Below are 22,544 nucleotides of genomic sequence, written 5' to 3'. Positions count from 1 at the left end.
TTTTCGACTTGAAAGGGAACGATAGGTTGTGGATGCAACCCCGGTTCCCTGAAAGAGAAAATAACCATCAAGCCGCGAGGTCGCTCTGGAGGCCTTCACGGCCTGAAGGGCAAAAGAGGAAGTGACTCTCCGCGGGGGGTGGGCTTACACGGCAGCTTGCGCGGAGGCCTATCGGCAGCTTTGACATAAAGCTCAGCCAATCCCTACTGCCTGACGGCAATGTCCCATACCTTGATGGTTATTTTCTCTTTCAGGGAACCGGGGTTGCATCCGCAACCTATCGTTATCTCAACTTAAATATACAGATGCCTTCAAAAAGATTAGAAAGAAATGTTTTTTGAAAGATATATAAAATCGGAATATGTGTTGTATTGCTAATAAAAATAAAAGAGAAAAATACTGTAAATGTTTTTATCATCAACAGATTTGAATAACCTCATACACGATCAAACTATTCTGAGGGTTGTGCAAATTATTAATACGCTTTACTGTTTAGATTTTTTTTTTAAACTATAGGAGCTTAGTGCAGCGTTATGTTTTTTAAATCGGTTAACCTAATGTTTGCACAGCCTGATGTAATGACCCCTTTATAAGTTATATTTTCTAGATATTCACAAAAACAAGTGAGAATATTTTTCATTCGATTTTACACGTAATGAACGCGTTTTGGGGGTAAATGTGTGCTGAAAGCAGACAATATTTAGATAGGAAGTTACCTCTGAAAATCAGGACACCCTGTTATAAGGGCTCTAGTGTCTGACTCTGAGGTGTTTCAGAATATACAAACCTTAATAACCCTGTTGAAAACTCTAGGGTTTTTAAAACAGTAACTTTGTAATTGTACAGCAATAATGGCACCCTTTCGGAAAAAAAACTTGTAAGAGGAAGCATGTGGAAATTAATGTTGATGATGATTCTGATAATGATGATGCTGTGACTGTTGTTCAAAAAAATAAAAAGGTTTCAATTGATCCAAGTCAAACTGTGTCAAATTCTGTAATCATCTCCCAAAGTACCTTAAATACAAATCCCTCAACAAGATCCCCTACACATAGTAAGTCTCCAACCCTAGATGTAAGACCAAGCACTGTTCACCCCCTAAATTTAGGAGCTTTTGAGAATTTTGACTATCTAGACAAACTATTAAATGATTTAAATTATAACTCGCATAATTTAACGCCAATCAAGTCTCTGATTGATGAACTTTCTATAGATAGTCCCCCGATAAATGACATCATCCCTAATATAAACAACAATAACCCAAGGGTTATTAATGATGCTAAATTGACTCAGATCAATTGTGACTCTTTGGATAAGCTTTTGCAAGAAATGTCTAGAGAAAATCATGTTACTACAGAGAGTGTAAATGATATGGAAAGCCAAATAGGGGAAGCTTAAACAGGGGGGCTTGTCAGGATGACTCTTAGCATAAAAGTCCTGGGGGCTGGTGTATTACATGATGATCAAGTGGCTGGTCCTTCTGGTTTACAGAACCCCCATAGGGTTAACAATGGGGGTAGAATTGGTGGGGAAGGTGTACAGCTTAGACATAGATCTATGTTTAACAATATCGAATTGAAGCACCCTCTTAACTTTACACATCTGTATGATTTGGATTCCTATGCTGAAGTTTTTACTGTGTTGCATGAAACGTTAGAGAATATGTTGAGTGAGGTTTCTAGAACATTAAGACCCACAGACATTGTACAGCTTGAATTAAGAGCAGGATCCTTGGATATACCAGTGTATGTAAAAATGACTGGAGACAATTTAAGTCTAGACGATTTTTTCAGTCAGATTGAAGCTCTCCTTCAAAGTCATAGTGAAATTTTGGCTGATGATTCTTTGATGTTGATTGTCCAGGTTATAAGGTCTAAGGAGAGGTTTGTAGACCTTAATGAAAAGTGAGCTTATTAGAAAAAAAGCCAAACATCTGATTATATGTTACAACAGAGACAATCAATTATGTTTTGCTTACAGCGTTCTGAGCTTGTTATTTCCAGAATTCAGGGGTCCTTATGATATGTGTATGGCTGAGGCTTTAAAACTTCAACAGCGTGTGGGGTTAAGTGAACATCAGATGATTTCGTTTGCTGACCTAGATAAATTTGAACAGGCCCTAGATGTTAAAATTGTGGTATGGTACAGATGTCCTCAAAAGGATGTGTTCCTGAAACACCAAACAGATAAGCGACCAAAAAGCAAAACTGTATTTCTGTTTCTTCATGAGAATCATTTCTACGGTATTGTTAACTTGAAAGGTTTTCTGGGTGCCGCCTATCTGTGTAATTACTGTTACACAGCCTACAGTAACCGATCTGGACATCGTTGTGAGGGACACTGTAATGTGTGTTTTTCACCAGCCTGTAACAGCGATGCTTCTGTAAAGGTAAAATGTAATGATTGCAATCGTTATTGTCGATCACAGCTCTGTTATGATGAGCATAAGATTCTCCGAGATAAAGCCAACAGTGAAAAACAGGTCTCTATGTGTGACATTTTAAAACTGTGTACAAGAAGCTATTCTCTCTATAAATGCAATCCTGATAAATCGCTGATTCATAAATGTCCTAGTCCCTACTGTAAGATATGTAAGGCTGTGTTGTTACCTCACACTGATCACAAATGCTTCATTCAAGTGCCAAAACCTTATGAGCCCACAGACAAATATGTGTTTTATGATTTTGAATGCAGGCAGGAAGATGGCTTGCACATTCCAAATTATTTGTACTGCATGCACCTGGATGGGGAATCATGGTTTTGGGAGAGTGAGGATTGTGTGAAAAAGTTTTTTGAAAGGTATCGCAGGCCCAGTTACGTTGGCTATACTTTCTTGGCGCACAACTCGAAATCGTATGACAGCAATTTACTGATGAATTATTTATTTACCAACGGTGTTAACCCTCATATCATCGCTCAGGGTAGCAAGTTAATGTGTTTTACAGATGAGGCTTTTAAGATGCGCTACAATGATTCCTTTAACTTTATGCCCATGAAGTGCAATGCCTTCAGCTATGGGATTTGAAGCCAGAAAAGGATATCATTTTTTCAATACTGTTGAAAACCAGAATTACGTAGGCCCCTATCCTGAACCACGTTACTACAGTGTTCAGCAAATGATGTCTAAAGAACGTGATGACTTTTACAAATGGTATGATTCAATTAAGAATGGCGTTTTTAATTTCAGAGAAGAAATGGCATTCTACTGCAAAAATGATGTTGAAATTTTGAAAGAGGCCTGTATCAAATTCCGTACAGAGGTTTATGCTATAGGGCAGATAGACCCCTTCCAATGTACCACCATTGCTTCACTGTGCATGGCTATGTATAGAAGTAAATTCATGCCTAAAGACACAATAGCGATCATTCCTCCCGACAATTACAGTGAGCAGCAAAAAAGCTTTTCAAATGCCTCGATACAATGGTTAATGTATGTATCTGAAACTGAAAATGTTTTCATTCAACATGCTTTAAACTATGGAGAGCTTAAAATAGGACCCTTTTTCTTGGACGGGTATGCTGTGATTAATGGTAAGCGTACGGCTTTTGAATTTGCTGGGTTCTTTTTTCATGGTTGTCCCCAATGCTATGATTCTGCCGATGTAAACCCCTTATGCAAAGTATCCTGTGGTACGATGTATCATCACTTTGATGAAAAGATTGAAACATTGCAAAAGGTTTATGGGTTGGAAGTCAGAGTTATTTGGGAGCATGAATGGAACGCCCTGAAAAAACAGCCTAAAGTTCACGATTTTTTGGTTCGCTCCGATTTTCCAGAACGTCTCAATCCTCGTGAGGCGCTGTTTGGGGGGCGTACAAATGCCATTACATTACATTATGTGGCCCAAGAAAATGAAAGGGTGGAATACTTATTTCACTAGCTTGTACCCCTTTGTCAACAGAAGTGTACCCTGTAGACCATCCTACCGTAATTTACCATAATTTTCAAGACTTGAGGCAGTACATTGGCTTGTTCAAATTAACTGTTCTGCCTCCAAGGGGTCTTTATTTCCCTGTACTGCCTGCCCGCATCTGTGGTAAATTAATGTTTACCCTCTGCCGTTCATGCGCAGAAACACTAAATCAAACCGGGGTATGTAACCATACCTCTGGAGAAAGAGCCTTGACAGGGACATGGTGCAGTGTAGAGGTAGTCAAAGCTCTTGAGAAAGGTTACAAAGTGTCTAAAATACACGAAGTTTGGCATTTTCCTCAGAAATCTGACACTCTCTTTACAGGTTACATTAATAGTCATCTCAAGGGGAAACAGGAAAGTTCAGGTTACCCCTCTCATTGTACCAATGATGGGCGTAAAGAGCGCTATATTGCTGAATATTTTCAGAAAGAGGGGGTTCAATTAGATCCTCAAAACATTAATGTTAACCCTGCTAAGAGACAAATCTCCAAGTTATGTTTAAACTCATTTTGGGGGAAGTTTGCCCAGAGAACTAACCAACTCTCTACAAGCTTGGTTAAAGATCCTGACCAGTTTTTCCATTATCTCTTTTCAAAAAGATATCAGGTTTCGCATTTTTGTTTTGTAAGTGATACGGTGGCGCAGGTTCAGTGGCGTTACGCTTCTGATACCTATACTCCCCCCGGTAATGTAAACGTATTCATAGCGGCGTTTACAACCGCTTACGCCTGGCTAGAGCTCTATAACCTCACGGATCGTCTGCAGGGTCGCTGTCTGTACCATGATACGGACTCTGTGATCTTTGTCAGTAGGCCCCATGCATGGCGTCCTGAACTTGGCGATTATCTTGGAGATTTAAACAGCAAGCTGAAGCTTGTGTCAGGGGGGCCTAAAACGTATGGATACATCACAAACAGCGGAAAAACATGTCTCAAAGTTAAGGGTATTACCCTAAACTATGAGAATTCCAAATTAATTAACCTTGCTTCATTAAAAGACCTAGTTCAAAACTTTGTGAACCCTAATAGAAACACCCCCACTGAGCATATCATGATTCGAGGCTCCCAGATTCACCGTAATAAAAAATAATTTCAATTGGAAAACAAACCACTCCAGAAAACTTTTCAAATAGTCTACAATAAGAGAGTCTTGCTGTCTGATTACACATCTCTTCCTTATGGCTACTGAAGATGGCTTCGATATTAGACTAACCGTACCTTTTGCAGTATAATATCCGGACCCTCCAATTCAGGCAAAAGTTATCTTGTGAAGCAGCTTTTAGAAAACTCTCCACAGATCTTGTCCCAAACCCCTGAGAATATCATATGGTGTTATAGCTGTTGGCAGCCATTATACAACAAATTGGCACTTAAATTTAAAAATGTAAAATTTATTGAAGGCATACCAGCTTCATTATCCAATGATAATTTACTGCCTCCTAACAAAATCAATTTAATCATTATAGATGACTTGATGGAGGCAGCTAGCGAAAATGATGAAATACAGAAAGCTTTTACAAAATACGTTCATCATAGGAATTTATGCGTGCTGTATTTGGTTCAAAATGTGTTTTTTCAAGGAAAAATGAGCCGTACCATAAACTTGAATGCCAATTACATTATTCTGTTTAAAAACCCTCGAGATAAACTTCAAATCAACACGCTAGCCCGACAGATGTACCCCGGTAACTCCAAGTTTTTCTTAGAAGCGTTTGAAGATGCGACAAAAAAACCCTATGGTTATCTTTTAATAGACTTAAAGGCACAAACCCCCGAAGCATACCGTCTAAGAACTGGTTTATTTACTCCTGATTGGCCAGTTGCTTATATCATGAGAAATACCAAGACAAAACACTTACAATCGGCCTGTTATAGCGCTAAAACTTTTATTTATCTAGGCTCATCAACAACGCAGCATGTCGGCTAGAATAAAACGTAACCTCCATCTCTTAAAGAGCATAGTTCATAGCTCTGCTCATCAGAGAAGAGCAATTTTACGAAACGCTTCAGACGATTTTATCAAATCTATTGTGGAAATTGCCTTAAATGCCTTAAAGGGTCACATCCCCTTAACTTCGAGTCAGTTAAACACTCTCAAAAAGCAGCGGCGTGTTATAAAGAGCCTATGTAATAAGAACCATTCAATTAAAAAGAAGAAAAAACTGTGAATCAGAGTGGTGGTTTTATTGGCGCTTTAATAAGGATTGCATTGCCTTTTTTATCAGGACTCTTAATGCCTCAAAGTTAATTTGTAAAAATGACTCACTCCCAGAAAATGTTTCTGATACCACAACATCAACTCGATAGACTTCGGCAGCCTGAGCCCCAGCACCCCTATTAAAAAAGCCGTTGAAAGCCGACTTGACTCTGAAATGAAAAGCATTCTACTTAGAACTGACATCAGTGACCATGAGAAAGTTAAGCTATACACAAGCTCCTTACAGAGATATCTAGCGTTGATTAAACAGAGTGAAAAAGAGCTTAATACCCTGACTTTGATTACACCCCCCTCTGAGGAAATGGCCCAACCTGCTGCAGAATCTGAATCTAAGGTAGTGACTTATGTTATGAGTAGCGTCCCCTCCAGATCTAAGAAAAATGCTAATTTTATTTTAAACGCCATGTCTCAGAATGCTTTGGTTACCTCATGGAATGATCAAGGGGAATGCATTCTTAGGGGCAAGAACATTAGAGGGTCGCATTTGGTTGATTTAATCAGGGCTGCTACAGGGAATACCAATATCCCTGAACATAGGCTACCTGTAGGATGGGTTGAATGCATCAAAGGTTTGGCTGTGATAAATGTCCCCTATTCTACAGTACCTAATTCTCAAACATGACAACTCATAGAAGCCTATAAAAAACGACCCTTAGAGACCCCTGAATAAGAAGCAGAAAAAAAGACAACAGTTATGGGAAACTTATTAAGATGTTACTGTTTTTATTGAGTTTCATACAAATCTTTACATTTTGTTGTAAATTCATGCATATGGTGTATAACAATGTCTGATATATATATGTCTGTATAAGTCTTTACAACAATAAAAATATTTATTCAGCATATACATTGTCATAAGTTTTTTTGAAGACTAACATTCATAACATATTTTAAAATCATGGTGAGTCTTGACACACTGCACGCATGAAAATACATTTATACAGTTCTGTTTTTTAGGGTTAGACATACAATGTATAAATTGGGACACCATCAGATCATTTTTGTTTAAATCAGAGCTGTAGAGCGCCATAACCTCAGGGTAAGTAAGTCCTTTGGCTCGATGATGTAAGAAGAAAACACAGTGATGGCCGCAGGTAGTGGTCATAAGACCCTGTAGAGACTGATTATTGTACACTGTTTGTTTAGCGTTGTTGTCTAAAAAGTTTGAGATAGTCTTAGGAAAATAAATAAAATCTGGAGGGTTACCGTAAGAATCAAAAAACTCTCCCTGACCCTCTTCTTTTAGATAAATCCCCAGCCAGTGTTCTCCAGGATAATTCTGGGGGTCTGTGTTGACAATGAGTATCGCCAGAAGTTTTTTTTATTTTTCCTTTAGGTAGTTGATCACTAGCTAGGACCCCATAAAAATACTTTTCAGTCATGGGGTTGCTGGATAGCAGCGCTGTAAGCTGGGTGGTATTCATTTTTAAAAAGGATCAAAGTTGTATCAAACTTTTCAGTAATCAAAGAGAACAGCTCTTTGGTGGGAAACCTCAATCACGTTCTCAAAAACAGCATAAACAATCATATTCACAGTCTCTGGCAGAGCATGGGCAATACGCATTTCAAGACGCATATTACCATTTTTTACTAAGGAAAAATGATCTCCACATTCTTGGTCAGGGGTCAAATCAAAAGCATAGAGCGTATAGCCTCTAATAAAGTCTAACCGATCAATTATCAGCAGTTTGTCTTTGAGATGTCTACCCGTGGCTTGTATTAGACTGTAATATTCACAGACGGGGTTGTGTCTTGCTGTATAGTCGGGTTGTAAAGGTTTTGAGGGGACTTGTTCACCATCAACATACATAGCTATAAAGTTCCCGGCAAAGTGTTTAAAGTTAAAAGGGTTTTTAGCATAGGAACCGCTAAAAGCGTCATTATCTGTTAAACCAATAACCACAAACTTTGGTAACTGCCTGTGACAGAAATACAATGAGTTCTGGTGATAAATCTTCCTCCCGACCTGTGAGGGCGCTAAAGAACGGGAGGAGAAGTATCTGGAAGGGCTGGCCTGACAGTTCGTTTCCGGGACCGGAAAGTGGGTCAGCCTGGAAGGAAGCGAGACTCTGTTGTAAGACCGTATTGATTTGACAGGTAAACGAGGGGCAGCTGCAAGTAAAAGGCAGCTGCAACCGTTTACCTAGATATCATGCGGGATTACATATAGGGGCCGGGGTAACGCTGTTCTTTTCCTTCGTTTGGGTTAAACCAAGGACCGAGAAGGACCTAAAAATCTGTTCTGCTCTAAAAGAGCTGTGTGTGTGTGTTTGTGCGCTGGAGTGTCTGAAAACTAACTGTCTGTCTTGTTTCCGAATCACCAGACAGCTAGAACATATCCGGAGCTGTCGCACTGGGCGAACACAAGCCGGATCACCTCCTCACGTACTGTCACAACGTCCTGTGTATTCACTCACCACAATCACGACTGCACGCACCCGAGACGGGTGACCGTATTCTTGTTTCTTTTGTTCAGGACTGTATCCTGTGTTTTGTCAGCCCGAGCTTTACACATCGTTGTGTATTGCCGGGCTTATTATTTTGAGCACTAGACCAGTGCTGGCAAATAAAGCCTATTTTCCACTGGACTACCGTTGTCTGCTCATTACTCCTGCACCGCATCACTGCTACACAGCTACCCCTCACCACCCACTTTGCCACACGTGGTGTCAGAAGTGGGATCATGGACCGCGACGCGCTGGCGGAGCTGCTGCAGGCACTGGAGAGCAGACGGGACGCAGAGGAGAGAAGGAGGGAGGAGCGCTATACAGCGCTCATTGAACGGGTAGGACTGGCCGTGGCTGCGGTAACGACCCCGACTACAACACCGGTGATGTCGCCCCCAAAGGCACGGGCGATGAAGATGTCGGCGGAGGATGACCCGGAGGCGTACTTGGTGGCATTCGAGCGGCTGGCTACCGCGGCGGCTTGGCCGCGGGAGTTCTGGGCCAGCCAATTGGGACCCTGCCTGATTGGGGAGGCTCAGGCAGCTTACCAGGCCATGAGTGACCAGCACGCCACTGAGTATGACCTGGTCAAGCAGGCTATCCTCCGCCGACTCAACATTACTACCGAGACCCACCGGGCGCGGTTTCGGGAGTACCGGAGAGCCCCGGAGACACGCCCCAGGGTGGTTGCGGAGAGGTTGTGCGACCACATGGTGCATTGGCTGACCCCCGGGAAGAAGACCGTCCAGCAGATGGGGGAAGCCATTGTGGTAGAACAGTTCTGCCATGTGGTCGGCGCCGAAACCCAGGCGTGGATACGGCGCCACAACCCCGACACCCTGGAGGAGGCGGTCAAATTGGCCGAAGATTTTGAGGACTCCCTGACCTCTGCCCGGATCGGGATCCTGTCCGCCCCTGCCCTTCGGAGCAGCCGCGCTCTCTCTCCCTCTCCTCCAACATCATCGCCACCACCCCCCTCGTTCCAGGGACCCAGACCTCCCAGAGCACCGACCCCATTGGGCCCCCTTGCCTCCCCCCCATGGAGATCAAGGTTGGCCCCCAGCTGGGGTAGAGGTGCTGCCCCTGCCCCGTTGCCATACCAGCAGCGGGACAGATTTCTAACCCATGCCCCCTCTGTCCCTCCTATCTGTTTTAGGTGCCACCAGCCGGGACATCTGGCCAGGTCATGCCCCGCTGCCATGGAGTGTGACGTGGCCGCGTGCAATTGGGCACCTGAGACTGGTAAGCGTGGGGAAAATGGTCGGGAGGGGCCTTGTCTGATTAATGTGGTGTTAGGGAATGTGAAAACCCACGCATTAGTGGACACAGGGTGTGAGCAAACCTTGATTAGGACAGCTCTCCTGGGCGGTGTGTCGTGGCGGCCACGAGGTCAGGTGGCCATCTCCTGTATCCATGGAGACACGGCGGCATACCCCACATTAAAAGTATATTTATCGGTAGGACCGATAAAACGTCACCTGGTAGTTGGGGTGGCGGAAAGGTTGCCACACCCAGTTATTCTGGGCCGAGACTGGCCAAAATTCAAAGAATTGATGGAAAAAATGGCAGTCTCAGCCACACACGTAAACGTGGCAGAGAAAAAAAAAAAGGAACGGATTGGTGATGTGTTTCCTTTTCACACTGAAATGTTTTCCCCTCTTTTCCGTCCTAGAAAAACGAATAAGGAGAGACGGACCGCAAAATGGGAGGGAGCGTTGTTGAGACAAGGCTGGGGTCTGGTGGGAGAGTGCTGCAATGGTAACAAACGCCAGTCGAAGGGAGTGGGAACGCAGTGTGACCGAGAGAGCGAGGTTACTGGACCGACTAGAGCAGATGTTATTCCAGCCCCTCTCGATGTACCGGACCCGTGGTACTCAAGCGCGGACCTAGTGTGGGGCCAACATAACGACCCGTCACTGGTGCACGCTTGGGGACAGGTCCGGTCCATTGAAGGTAAGGATGTTGACGGCGCTGGGGCGCTAGTATATCCACACTTCAGTATCAAGGGGCAATTACTGTATAGGGTAAACCTAGCCGCGGGCACAGGACAGCCTGTAACACAATTGTTGGTTCCCCCGTCTTGTCGGCTGGAGGTCATGAGGCTGGCGCATGATATCCCTTTTGCGGGGCACCTCGGAGCCGAGAAGACGAGGGAACGGATATTGGCTCGATTCTATTGGGTAGGTCTTCATACTGATGTGTCGAAATATGTAGCCACATGCCCAGACTGCCAGCGAGTAGCGCCGGGTCGAGTGCGCCCCGCCCCTTTGGTCCCACTGCCGATTATTTCCACTCCTTTCGAGCGCATTGCAATGGACATAGTCGGCCCTTTGCTACCTTCTGACTCCGGGTATACGCACATTTTAGTAGTGGTGGATTATGCAACGCGATACCCGGAGGCAGTTCCATTGAGGTCCACTAGTGCCGCTGCAATAGCCACCGAGTTAGCACAGATTATGGCCAGAGTAGGGATCCCCAAGGAGATTTTGACCGATCACGGAACTAATTTTTTGTCCAATACGTTACAGCAGGTGTACAAAATATTAAAAATACGTCCCATCAGGACGTCCGTTTATCATCCACAATCGGACGGTCTGGTGGAACGTTTTAATCAGACCTTAAAGTCGATGCTGAGGCGATTTGTAACACAAGAGCAGAAACATTGGGCATCACTTCTCCCCTACCTCCTTTTTGCAGTGAGAGAAGTGCCGCAGAGTTCAACGGGGTTCTCCCCCTTTGAGCTCCTGTACGGCCGGCAGCCTCGCGGCATTCTCGACCTGCTGAGAGAGGGGTGGGAGGAGCACAAAGGCTCGTCTAAAAATGTGGTGAAGTATGTGCTCCTACTCAGAGATCGCCTGGATTTGGTCGGTCGTTTGGCCCAAGACAACCTCAGATCGGCTCAGCACCGACAAGAGCAGCATTATAACAAAAATGCACGGATTCGAACCTTTCGACCAGGGGACAAGGTAATGCTGCTACTTCCCTCATCAGAGTCAAAACTGTGTGCTAAATGGCAGGGGCCGTATGAGGTGATTCGGGCTATAGGGAAAGTAAATTATGAAATTAGACAGCCCGATCGCCGGAATGAACGTGAAATTTACCACATTAATTTGTTGAAGCCCTGGCAGGCAAGAGAGGTCTTATTTATAGCCCCAGGCAATATGGAGGATGATTTAGGTCCCTGTCCAGAGACCCCGAGCACAAGAGCGATTTCAATGGGGGAACAATTAGTTCCGGATCAGCAAAGAGAGCTGCGTAAGCTTATTGAGGAGTTCAGTGATGTTTTTTCTGATGTGCCCGGCAGGACGAACTTAGTTGAATATGACATTATCTCTCCTCCAGGTGTCACAGTGCGAGAGAGACCGTACCGGATCCCGGAAAGTCGACGAAGTGGCGTTCGCAAAGAGGTATGGGATATGCTCGAGCTTGGAGTGATTGAACCTTCCAGGAGCGAGTGGTGCAGTCCTATTGTAATAGTGGCTAAGAAGGACGGCACCAACCGCTTCTGCGTAGATTTCAGAAAGGTGAATGCTATTGCCAAGTTCGATGCGTATCCCATGCCTCGGGTCGACGAACTTTTAGACAGACTGGGAAAAGCGAGGTTTATTTCCACTCTGGACCTGACGAAGGGATACTGGCAAATCCCTCTAACCCGCAGCTCCAGAGAGAAAACCGCATTTTCAACACCAGAGGGGCTGTTCCACTTTAAAACCATGCCATTTGGGCTACATGGTGCGCCCGCTGCCTTTCAGAGACTGATGGACCAGGTTTTACGCCCACATCATGAATATGCAGCAGCGTATATTGATGACGTGGTGATTTACAGCTCCACCTGGCGAGAGCATTTGGCTAGGGTTGCAGCCGTTCTTCAGTCTCTAAGGGCAGCCCGGCTGACAGCTAACTTGAGGAAATGTGCGTTTGCCAAGACAGAGACTCAATATTTGGGATTTTTAATGGGGAATGGAAGGGTGAGACCTGTGGTCACCAAAATCCAGGCTTTGGTTGATGCGGCGATCCCCAAAACCAAGACTCAGGTGAGGTCACTACTGGGCTTAGCCGGTTATTACCGCCGCTTCATCCCCGAGTACGCCACAGTGGTTAACCCGTTAGTCGACCTCACCAAAAAGAGTGCGCCAAATTTAATTAAATGGTCAGCTGAGTGTCAGGGGGCGTTTGATACGATTAAGCGTAAACTTTGCCAGGCCCCCACTCTTATTACCCCAGATTTCACCAAGAGATTCATCCTCCACACCGACGCCTCGGATGTAGGGTTGGGTGCAGTCTTGTCCCAAAAAGTAGCTGGAGTAGAACACCCGATATTGTACATAAGCAAAAAAATGTTACCTCGGGAACGCAACTACTCCGTAGTCGAAAAAGAGTGTTTAGCCATTAAATGGGCTACTCACTCTTTACGATACTACCTGCTGGGACACTCATTTGATCTTGTCACAGACCACGCCCCACTCAAGTGGTTAAGCACAATGAAGGACAGCAATGCCCGGATAACTCGGTGGTATCTGGCATTGCAGCCCTTCATGTACCATATGGTACACCGTGCGGGGAAAGACCACCAAAATGCGGATTATTTTTCCCGGGAGGGGGGAGCAATGGGAAAGGTAGATTTAGCCGAGTGTTCCTTCGGCTCCACTCTGAGCGGTGGGATATGTGACAGAAATACAATGAGTTCTGGTGATAAATCTTCCTCCCGACCTGTGAGGGCGCTAAAGAACGGGAGGAGAAGTATCTGGAAGGGCTGGCCTGACAGTTCGTTTCCGGGACCGGAAAGTGGGTCAGCCTGGAAGGAAGCGAGACTCTGTTGTAAGACCGTATTGATTTGACAGGTAAACGAGGGGCAGCTGCAAGTAAAAGGCAGCTGCAACCGTTTACCTAGATATCATGCGGGATTACATATAGGGGCCGGGGTAACGCTGTTCTTTTCCTTCGTTTGGGTTAAACCAAGGACCGAGAAGGACCTAAAAATCTGTTCTGCTCTAAAAGAGCTGTGTGTGTGTGTTTGTGCGCTGGAGTGTCTGAAAACTAACTGTCTGTCTTGTTTCCGAATCACCAGACAGCTAGAACATATCCGGAGCTGTCGCACTGGGCGAACACAAGCCGGATCACCTCCTCACGTACTGTCACAACGTCCTGTGTATTCACTCACCACAATCACGACTGCACGCACCCGAGACGGGTGACCGTATTCTTGTTTCTTTTGTTCAGGACTGTATCCTGTGTTTTGTCAGCCCGAGCTTTACACATCGTTGTGTATTGCCGGGCTTATTATTTTGAGCACTAGACCAGTGCTGGCAAATAAAGCCTATTTTCCACTGGACTACCGTTGTCTGCTCATTACTCCTGCACCGCATCACTGCTACACAGCTACCCCTCACCACCCACTTTGCCACACTGCCCCAGAAACAAATTCTCCTGATTACAGACCCTACTCCCCCTAGGAACACTAAAAACTTTCATAGCCACTTTATCAGTAGGATATCTGGCATTAGAGGTCATCAAGGCCTGAGCTTGGGCAATTCTAACCTCCGGGGCTACTTTTACTTTTTTAATATAGAGAGAGGCTTCTAAAATTTTAAGTTTGAACTCTTCTGCGACATCAGACATTAAACAAAAAGTGTCACTGGCCCTAACCATTTTAATTTTCAGGTCAATACCATTTAGCATGAGTTTCTCTTGAAAAAATATATCTGAATGCAGGGGTCCTAAAAGTTCAACTGTATGGCTCATTCTGGTAAAAACATGCCGTTTAACTAAACCTTCATTATCCCCTGCAGGATCAGTCTCATCCATGTGTCCTGGGGTATCTTTGTAAAACAATCCGGCAGTGAATTGAGATTTTAGGGTGTCCTTACTAAAGTTTAGCAGTGCTTCTATAATGCTACGGTAAGGATAAGTATTACTGCTTTGACTAATTAGGCGGTTTCCTAAAGTTACATCCACTTGTGAAAACATGGTAGCTACAGGGTAATTGATAATACCAGCTATACTGGCCCCAACTAAATCAGCGCCATGAGCCCTAGTAATTTTGCATGAAAGTCTTAAAAGAGTATTATTCAAATCAAGATAATCTTCCCCATTTCCCGCTATGTAAAATTCGAGCGGAGCCGTGTCAGACAAGGCAGACAGGGGGGGATTTTCCACATAAAGGTTTTTTTCAATACCTGAGACATATGATGTACCAGAGTCATGATTTAAAAGATGTTTCTGTTTTTCTTTGTTCTGTGAGTCTTTGGTTTCTTGCTCCTTCTCCGGTTACTGCTACTAAATGACCTGAATGTAGAGGGTTTCGCCTTTTTGTGATGATGATAGCGAGATCCCGGGGGTTTGCTACGTTTTCTCTTGTATCCTCTGGACATCACCATCAATCCCTCCCCTGACTGGCTCTTGTTGTGGCTAGGAGGGTTATGACTTGTTAGGACATTTGACACTACGTCACTAACAATATTTTTAGCGGCTGATTTAAAATGAGGTTTAACTATTTCAAAACCCCTTCTAAGTAACGGTAAAGCTTTTCTGAAAAGACTTTGAAAAATACCCCCTATACCCGCTCCGTACATTACAGGAGCTCTAGAAAATCCAGGCAAACCATTACCAGCTTGATTTTTGTAATGATTAATATAAAGATTGACATATCCCTGAGGTCTCATTTTTCTTTTGAATTAGGTGTAAAAAAGAGGCTTTAAAACATTAAAATGTACATTAAAAGGTTGGAAATGCAACTTCACTATAACCTTCCCAAAACGGAATGGCACTAACTTGTTTTGATCTGTCTTAATTTGTATAGTTATCGTATCGAAGTTGGTCTTGCTGTGTGGTACGTAATGAGGTCTGTCGTAAGTTACCGTGATTATATCGTTGTTTTTGCCTTTAATAGGGACACACCTTAGAAGAGGCACGTAACTATCTCCAATGGCTTGATGTGTAATGATATCTGTATAGACATACATGGTATAAAAACCCGGTCGGATATCGGCTATCGGGGTAGATGGTGCTCAATGAGCACTATATAGTTTAGCCTCAATAGGGCCCAATAGTCTAATAGTTTCACCCTTTATAGTCTCATGAAATCCCAACATTTGTCCGAGTTGTTCTTTGGCAAAAATCACAAATGGAGTAGTACTTTTTATATAAAGTCGTCTTTCTATAGGTTTATAGACTAATTTCAAATCATTTTTATATTGTTCATCGGGTGCCTTGTCACCTTTCTGATCTAGTCCTTTTCCGAGCGGGACATCGTTCATGGTCGTTATTACATCCTGAAGGGTCTCATAATATCCTTTTGGTATAGTATAATCACGTTTTATCGCATTTTCTATACCATAAGTAATAAAAGTGCTGTCCTTAAGGTTTATATTATCCCATGTATGGGGATATTGAATCTCTGCTAAGCAAACTTCCCATTTTCCCGGTAGATTCATTGTTTTAACCAGTTTGGTAGTAAAATTGGAAATAGCATTTTTAGGGAAAACATCCTGTGAAGCGTTACTAGGCAGAGTCACATAAAAAGAGTCTTGAGACATCTTGAATAATGTTTTAAGTGTAATTAAATACACCCCAGACTTGTTAACTCTTTAGATCCACCACCTGATGCCCAGCGACCCAACTGTTAAATTTTTCAGGCTAACTGGCCCATTTTATGATAAGACTTTTTACCATTTTCCTTTTTCTCAGCAACTATCTTCTCTATCCTAAACAACCTATCAGTCTTGACATTTATTTTCTGCAATTCTGGTTCATAAAAGGTGCCCATTATAGACTCTCCATCATAATCACATAGTTTATACACCGGTGGAGATCTTGGTATACATTCTGTTATAGTAAAAGTCTCTGCTGTAAACATCTGTTCATAGCTTTTTATAAAGGGAGCTCTTAACTTTGAAATTCTTACGTTGTCACCGACGGCAAACTTAAACTTTATATGTTTAGGGCTTTTCTTCTTAGAGTATAAAGTTTTAAACACTTTAAATGAATTGTCTTCATTAACTTCTGAAGGTTTCATTTGAATACTACGGTGAAAGGAGTGGTTATAAGCCTGAACCATTTCTTGTAGTTTATCCATATACTTGTGAGTGTTAAAAGCGGTGAAATATTTCCACATTTTTGTTTTCAGAGTCCTGTTGTATCTCTCAACAATAGAGGCTTTTAGTTCATTCCACGTGGTAAAGTGTAGAATATTATGTTTTTTTTAGCATGTGCTGAAAGGCTTTGTTTAGAAATTCTGTCCCTTTATCAGTTTGTAGTTTTTTAGGTTTCCTACCCGTGCTGAGGATCCTCTTGAACGCCTCTGTCACCGTCTTAGATGACTTATTTTTCAACGGTATTACCCATGCATATTTAGATAAGATATCTATACATGTTAGCATGTACTTGTAACCTCCATTTTCTTTTGACAAGCTAGACATATCCACTAAATCAGCTTGCCACTGTGTATCGATAGTAGATACAAATACAGTGCTTCTTTTAAAGTTTATTTTAGAGGGCTTATGCAACGTATATGAGTCTTGCTCTGATAAAAAGTCTGTTAAGACCCTCTCAGAGACTTTATGCCCCTGTGACGAAGTGCCCGCCCCTGTGTGTATTTTGTGTGTTATGTGTTGTATGTTGCGTGTGTTAATGTCGGTGTATAGTCATTGGTACACGGGATATAAACGGGTCTGTGTTTCACGTGTGATTTAAAATGTAGATTTGTATTTAGGCACGAGGAGGGCACAAATCACTTCACGTGCTGGTTAAATGTAATATGTGAGCACGGGGTTGCACAGAATTAATTCACGTGCTGGGATTCAAGTGAATAATTAATTAGTAATTGAATCCCAGCACAACAGTATATATAGACACATTTTCTTTCACTCGGGGTTGGGTGTTCGGTGAGTGGAGAACGGGATTGGAGACGGAGGTAATTGTGAATTGTAAAAGTAAACAGTTAAAGTATCTGCTCACCGTGTTTGTTTGTCTGTCTAGTCCGTTTTGTTCGTCTATTTATTTTGGCCTCAAGTGCCGTGCCCTGTGTTTTGTCTGTTCAAACCTTTTATTTTCTGTTCTGTTTATTAAATGCTGAGCGAAAGCATTCGCTCAGCTACACCAAACCACACCTCTCTGTCTGTTTATTTCCTGCTTCTGGTCTGATGCCACCCACTCCGGCCGTCTTTGTGACACGTGGTGTCCTGCGTGGGATCTACAGCGCCTCCAGGACTCAGGCCAGAGCAGGAACTGCATTTTTTGGATTACAAAAAAAATAAAAAAAAATAAATAAATAATAGTAAAGCGAGGATGGGAAGAAAGAGCTGCAGGAAGCAGCAGCAGCAACAACAACAGCTGCAGCACTCATCCTGCATGCCGGGCTGGGAGGAGGACAGCCACAACGGGGCAGTAGCCACCCCTCTACCCCCACTGCCACCGGGTTCCCCACCGTCCCGGGAAATATGGGACTGCAGATGCGAGATGGGAAACGATGGGAGGACTGGGAGCAACAGCACAACCCGGCATCCGTTCGTGACCTCACCATGGTGGTGCTGGGGTACCTAGCTGCAGACATGGGAGGGATGCCTTCCAGTGAGCAAGAGGGAGAGGAGCAGTCGCTGCCCTCTCCAGTACCTGAGTGGGAGGAGCCTGAGTGTCCACAGCCCAAGCGGGAGGAGCCTGAGCGTCCACAGCCCAAGCGGGAGGAGCCTGAGCGTCCACAGCCCAAGCGGGAGGAGCCTGAGCGGCCACAGCCCAAGCGGGAGGAGCCTGAGCGGCCACAGCCCAAGCGGGAGGAGCCCGAACGTCCTACGCCTGAGTGGGGGGAGCCCGAACGTCCACAGCCCAAAAGGGAGGAGTCGGGGCGTCCACAGCCCAAAAGGGAGGAGGTCGGGGATGATGGCTGGGAGGTTTTTTTAAAGAACCTCGCGGCAGAGTTATGCCCTGGCTGTGGGGCTTATGGGCACACGTTAGCCATATGCCCCACCCAGTATGAAGAGGAGGAACTAGCACCCAGACGGGGGGACCGCGAGCGTCCAGCGCCCAGACGGGGGGACCGCGAGCGTCCAGCGCCCAGACGGGGGGACCGCGGGAATCCGAAGCCTGAGAGGCAGCTGTTCCCACTTTCACCAGCAGAGCAAGAATGCCTGCTGGTTTCCCCATCACAACCAGCAGAGGAAGAATGCCTCTGGTTTCGCCAGCACAACCAGCAGAGGAAGAATGCCTGCTGGTTTCCCCATCACAACCAGCAGAGGAAGAATGCCTGCTGGTTTCCCCATCACAACCAGCAGAGGAAGAATGCCTGCTGGTTTCCCCAGCACAACCAGCAGAGGAAGAATGCCTGCTGGTTTTCCCTTCCGAGGCAGAGCCGCACCAGTCCCCTGCAATAGGGGCAGAGCCGCACCAGTCCCCTGCAAGAAAGGCAGAGCCGCACCAGTCCCCTGCAAGAGAGGCAGAGCAGCATCAGTCCCCTGAAAAAGGGGGAGACTACACGCTGCTCCCACCTTTGTCGCCAGGAGACTACACACTGCTCCTACCTCCATTGCCAGGAGACTACACGCTGCTCCCACCTTCACCGGCAGGAGCAGAGCAGCAGGAGCTGCCTCTGCCTCCGCCACCTCCACCGGCAGGAGCAGAGCAGCAGGAGCTGCCTCTGCCTCCGCCATGTCCACCAGCAGAGGGTGAATGCCTGCTGGGTCCCTGTCCACCAGCAGAGGGTGAATGCCTGCTGGGTCCCTGTCCACCAGCAGAGGGTGAATGCCTGCTGGGTCCCTGTCCACCAGCTGAGGATGAATACCTGCTGGTATCACTTCCCACACCAGCAGAGGATGAATGCCTGCTGGTATCAATTTCCCCACCATCACAAGGAGAGGAGCGGGAGCTGCCTCTGCCTCCATCACCATCAGGGGGAGAGGAGCAGGAGCTGCCTCTCCCTTCACCAGAAGGATCAGGATTAGATGCTGGCGGTCCTCAGCAGCCCTTGCATAGGCTGCTGAGGGAAGCACGGGGAAGAACCGCCCGGCCGCAGAGGTCGAGAAGAGGGCCAACACCCGCACCCCAGCTTGTCCTGACTCCCTGCCTCGCTTCGCCCAAGGATGCCTGCCTCGCTTCGCCCAAGGATGCTTGCCACGCTTCGCCCAAGGATGCCTGTCTGCATCGCCTGGGGCTGCCTGTCGCTCCGCATCGCCTGGGGCTGCCTGTCGCTCCGCATCGCCTGGGGTTGCCAGCCGCTCCGCATCGCCTGCGGTTGCCAGCCGCTCCGCATCGCCTGGGGTTGCCAGCCGCTCCGCATCGCCTGGGGCTGCCAGTTGCTCCGCATCGTAGCAGGAAGTACTATGGCCGGAACCCCACCAAGGGGAGCTGCCGGCCACGAAGAAGGTGGGGGAGGTCAGGAGGCCTGCTCCCACTGCAGCAGTTTCGCTGCCGGAGATCGCGGGGGAGGTCCGGAGACCTGCTCCCACTGCAGCAGTTTCGCTGCCGGAGATCGTGGGGGAGGTCCGGAGACCTGCTCCCACTGCAGCTTCTTCGCTGCCGGAAGTACTGTGGTCTGAGCCCCACCAAGGGGAGCTACCGGCTACGAAGAAAGGGGGAGAGGTCAGGAGACCAGCATCCCCCGCAGCAATTTCGCTGCAGGCGTGGACCAGCAGGCTGTCAGCCGTGCCACTACCGGCAGGGGTGCTGACAGCATGGCCAGCCATGGGCCCACTGAAGCCTCCCTTCCCAGCCCGAGACTTTGTTCTGGACTGCTGGATTTTTAAGGGGGGAGGTGGCCATTGAGGCCATGTGTGCTTTGCACAGGGGGGGGGGTATATGTGACGAAGTGCCCGCCCCAGTGTGTATTTTGTGTGTTATGTGTTGTATGTTGCGTGTGTTAATGTCGGTGTATAGTCATTGGTACACGGGATATAAACGGGTCTGTGTTTCACGTGTGATTTAAAATGTAGATTTGTATTTAGGCACGAGGAGGGCACAAATCACTTCACGTGCTGGTTAAATGTAATATGTGAGCACGGGGTTGCACAGAATTAATTCACGTGCTGGGATTCAAGTGAATAATTAATTAGTAATTGAATCCCAGCACAACAGTATATATAGACACATTTTCTTTCACTCGGGGTTGGGTGTTCGGTGAGTGGAGAACGGGATTGGAGACGGAGGTAATTGTGAATTGTAAAAGTAAACAGTTAAAGTATCTGCTCACCGTGTTTGTTTGTCTGTCTAGTCCGTTTTGTTCGTCTATTTATTTTGGCCTCAAGTGCCGTGCCCTGTGTTTTGTCTGTTCAAACCTTTTATTTTCTGTTCTGTTTATAAAATGCTGAGCGAAAGCATTCGCTCAGCTTCACCAAACCACACCTCTCTGTCTGTTTATTTCCTGCTTCTGGTCTGATGCCACCCACTCCGGCCGTCTTTGTGACACGTGGTGTCCTGCGTGGGATCTACAGCGCCTCCAGGACTCAGGCCAGAGCAGGAACTGCATTTTTTGGATTACAAAAAAAATAAAAAAAAATAAATAAATAATAGTAAAGCGAGGATGGGAAGAAAGAGCTGCAGGAAGCAGCAGCAGCAACAACAACAGCTGCAGCACTCATCCTGCATGCCGGGCTGGGAGGAGGACAGCCACAACGGGGCAGTAGCCACCCCTCTACCCCCACTGCCACCGGGTTCCCCACCGTCCCGGGAAATATGGGACTGCAGATGCGCCACCCACTCCGGCCGTCTTTGTGACAGCCCCTCAGACCCCAGAGCCCTTTGAAGAGTCTGTAAACTCCCTAAACCCCCAGGATTTGAGGGATCGTAGTATATTTTTTTCATACGCTGATGTGCCGTCTTTAACCAATATAACACAACTGCGCCAAGTATGTAGTTCAAAAAGTTTTTATTCAAAGTTTATCAAGAAGATAAGGACATTTTAGAAGACATATAAAGTTTTTACACAAACATTTATGATTAGTCACTAAGTAATCCACGACATTTTGATATATCTTCATCTCTTAAAAACATTGGCAGGTTATAAAAACAGACATCAGTCACATAAGCATACAAAACAATGATATGTGTACATTTGCAGTCTTCTATTTCATCAAACATTTTAGGTAATATATTCATTAAAAATGCATTTAAGGGGTTACAGTGTTTTACATGTGTATCTACCAACTCTAACCATTCTTGAGCATCAACATCTTTATGGATTAAATCAGTTACACTTTTTAAATTGTTGAACATTTTTACATTTACGGGGATCAGGTTTTGAAAGAGTCTCTTGCAAGCCACTTCCTCAGCTTTTAACTCAAACAGCAGCCCCTCCATGGTTTTCCTCAGTTTTGCTGGAGTCTGGACGTTCCCCATTTTCAAAGTCACAGGCTCTGTAATAAGTTAAAGGAGCTTGGGGGTTAGTAAAACTGCGATGGTAAAAAGCTTTGGTTATTTTGTTAACAATGTCTCAGGTCTTGTCATCCAGGGTTTCTTGTAGATGGCGCAGTTTACGTCTAATGCTGTGTTCTGGTCTTAGCTCTGTTAAAATATCATCCACCCCTTGCTTGGACTCTCTCTTGAACCTTTTTTACATTCCGTGGTTTCTTTAGCCTCTGAGGAAGGGCTAATGTGCATTTTTTAAAGGCTTTTATAAGTTCAGACATTTGCCGATCCTCAAGATCCATTTTCTCAGAGTAGGAACTAACAAAGGTATGAGACATCTTGTGTAACACTCTAATAAACGGCACAAATATTTTCCTCCTTTTATGAGGTCTGAAAACATGCCCAGACTTGCCCTTTTAAAAAAACAAAAAAACAAAAAACAAAAACCCTTCGTAGTCTCAATCATTTTAACCTTTTGCTCAAACACCTAACCACCATGATTCTCAGAACCCCGGTAAGCTTAATTCTTATTTTTTATTTAGTAATGTTTTAAGAAAAACTGTTGTGGCTGAGTGGTTAAGGCGATGGACTTAAGATCCACTTGACTCAATTGTCAGCGTGGGTTCAAATCCTAC

At 45.2% G+C, this 22,544-nt stretch overlaps 1 protein-coding gene across 1 annotated transcript; it reads left to right on the top strand.

The window, feature by feature from the left end:
- Positions 1-8,097: 8,097 nt before the first annotated feature.
- On the top strand, positions 8,098-13,977 carry LOC131728032 (uncharacterized). The gene is made up of 2 exons (XM_059019241.1): positions 8,098-9,822; positions 13,649-13,977. The coding sequence occupies exons 1-2, from the start codon at positions 8,817-8,819 to the stop codon at positions 13,654-13,656; spliced, it is 1,014 nt and encodes a 337-aa protein (XP_058875224.1). The 5' UTR covers positions 8,098-8,816; the 3' UTR covers positions 13,657-13,977.
- Positions 13,978-22,544: the final 8,567 nt, after the last annotated feature.

The sequence above is a fragment of the Acipenser ruthenus genome, unplaced genomic scaffold (genome assembly GCF_902713425.1).
Source record: "Acipenser ruthenus unplaced genomic scaffold, fAciRut3.2 maternal haplotype, whole genome shotgun sequence".
NCBI lineage: Eukaryota > Metazoa > Chordata > Actinopteri > Acipenseriformes > Acipenseridae > Acipenser > Acipenser ruthenus.
The sequence above is the reverse complement of the archived record's forward strand: the minus strand, read 5'-3'. Positions and strand labels throughout refer to the sequence as shown.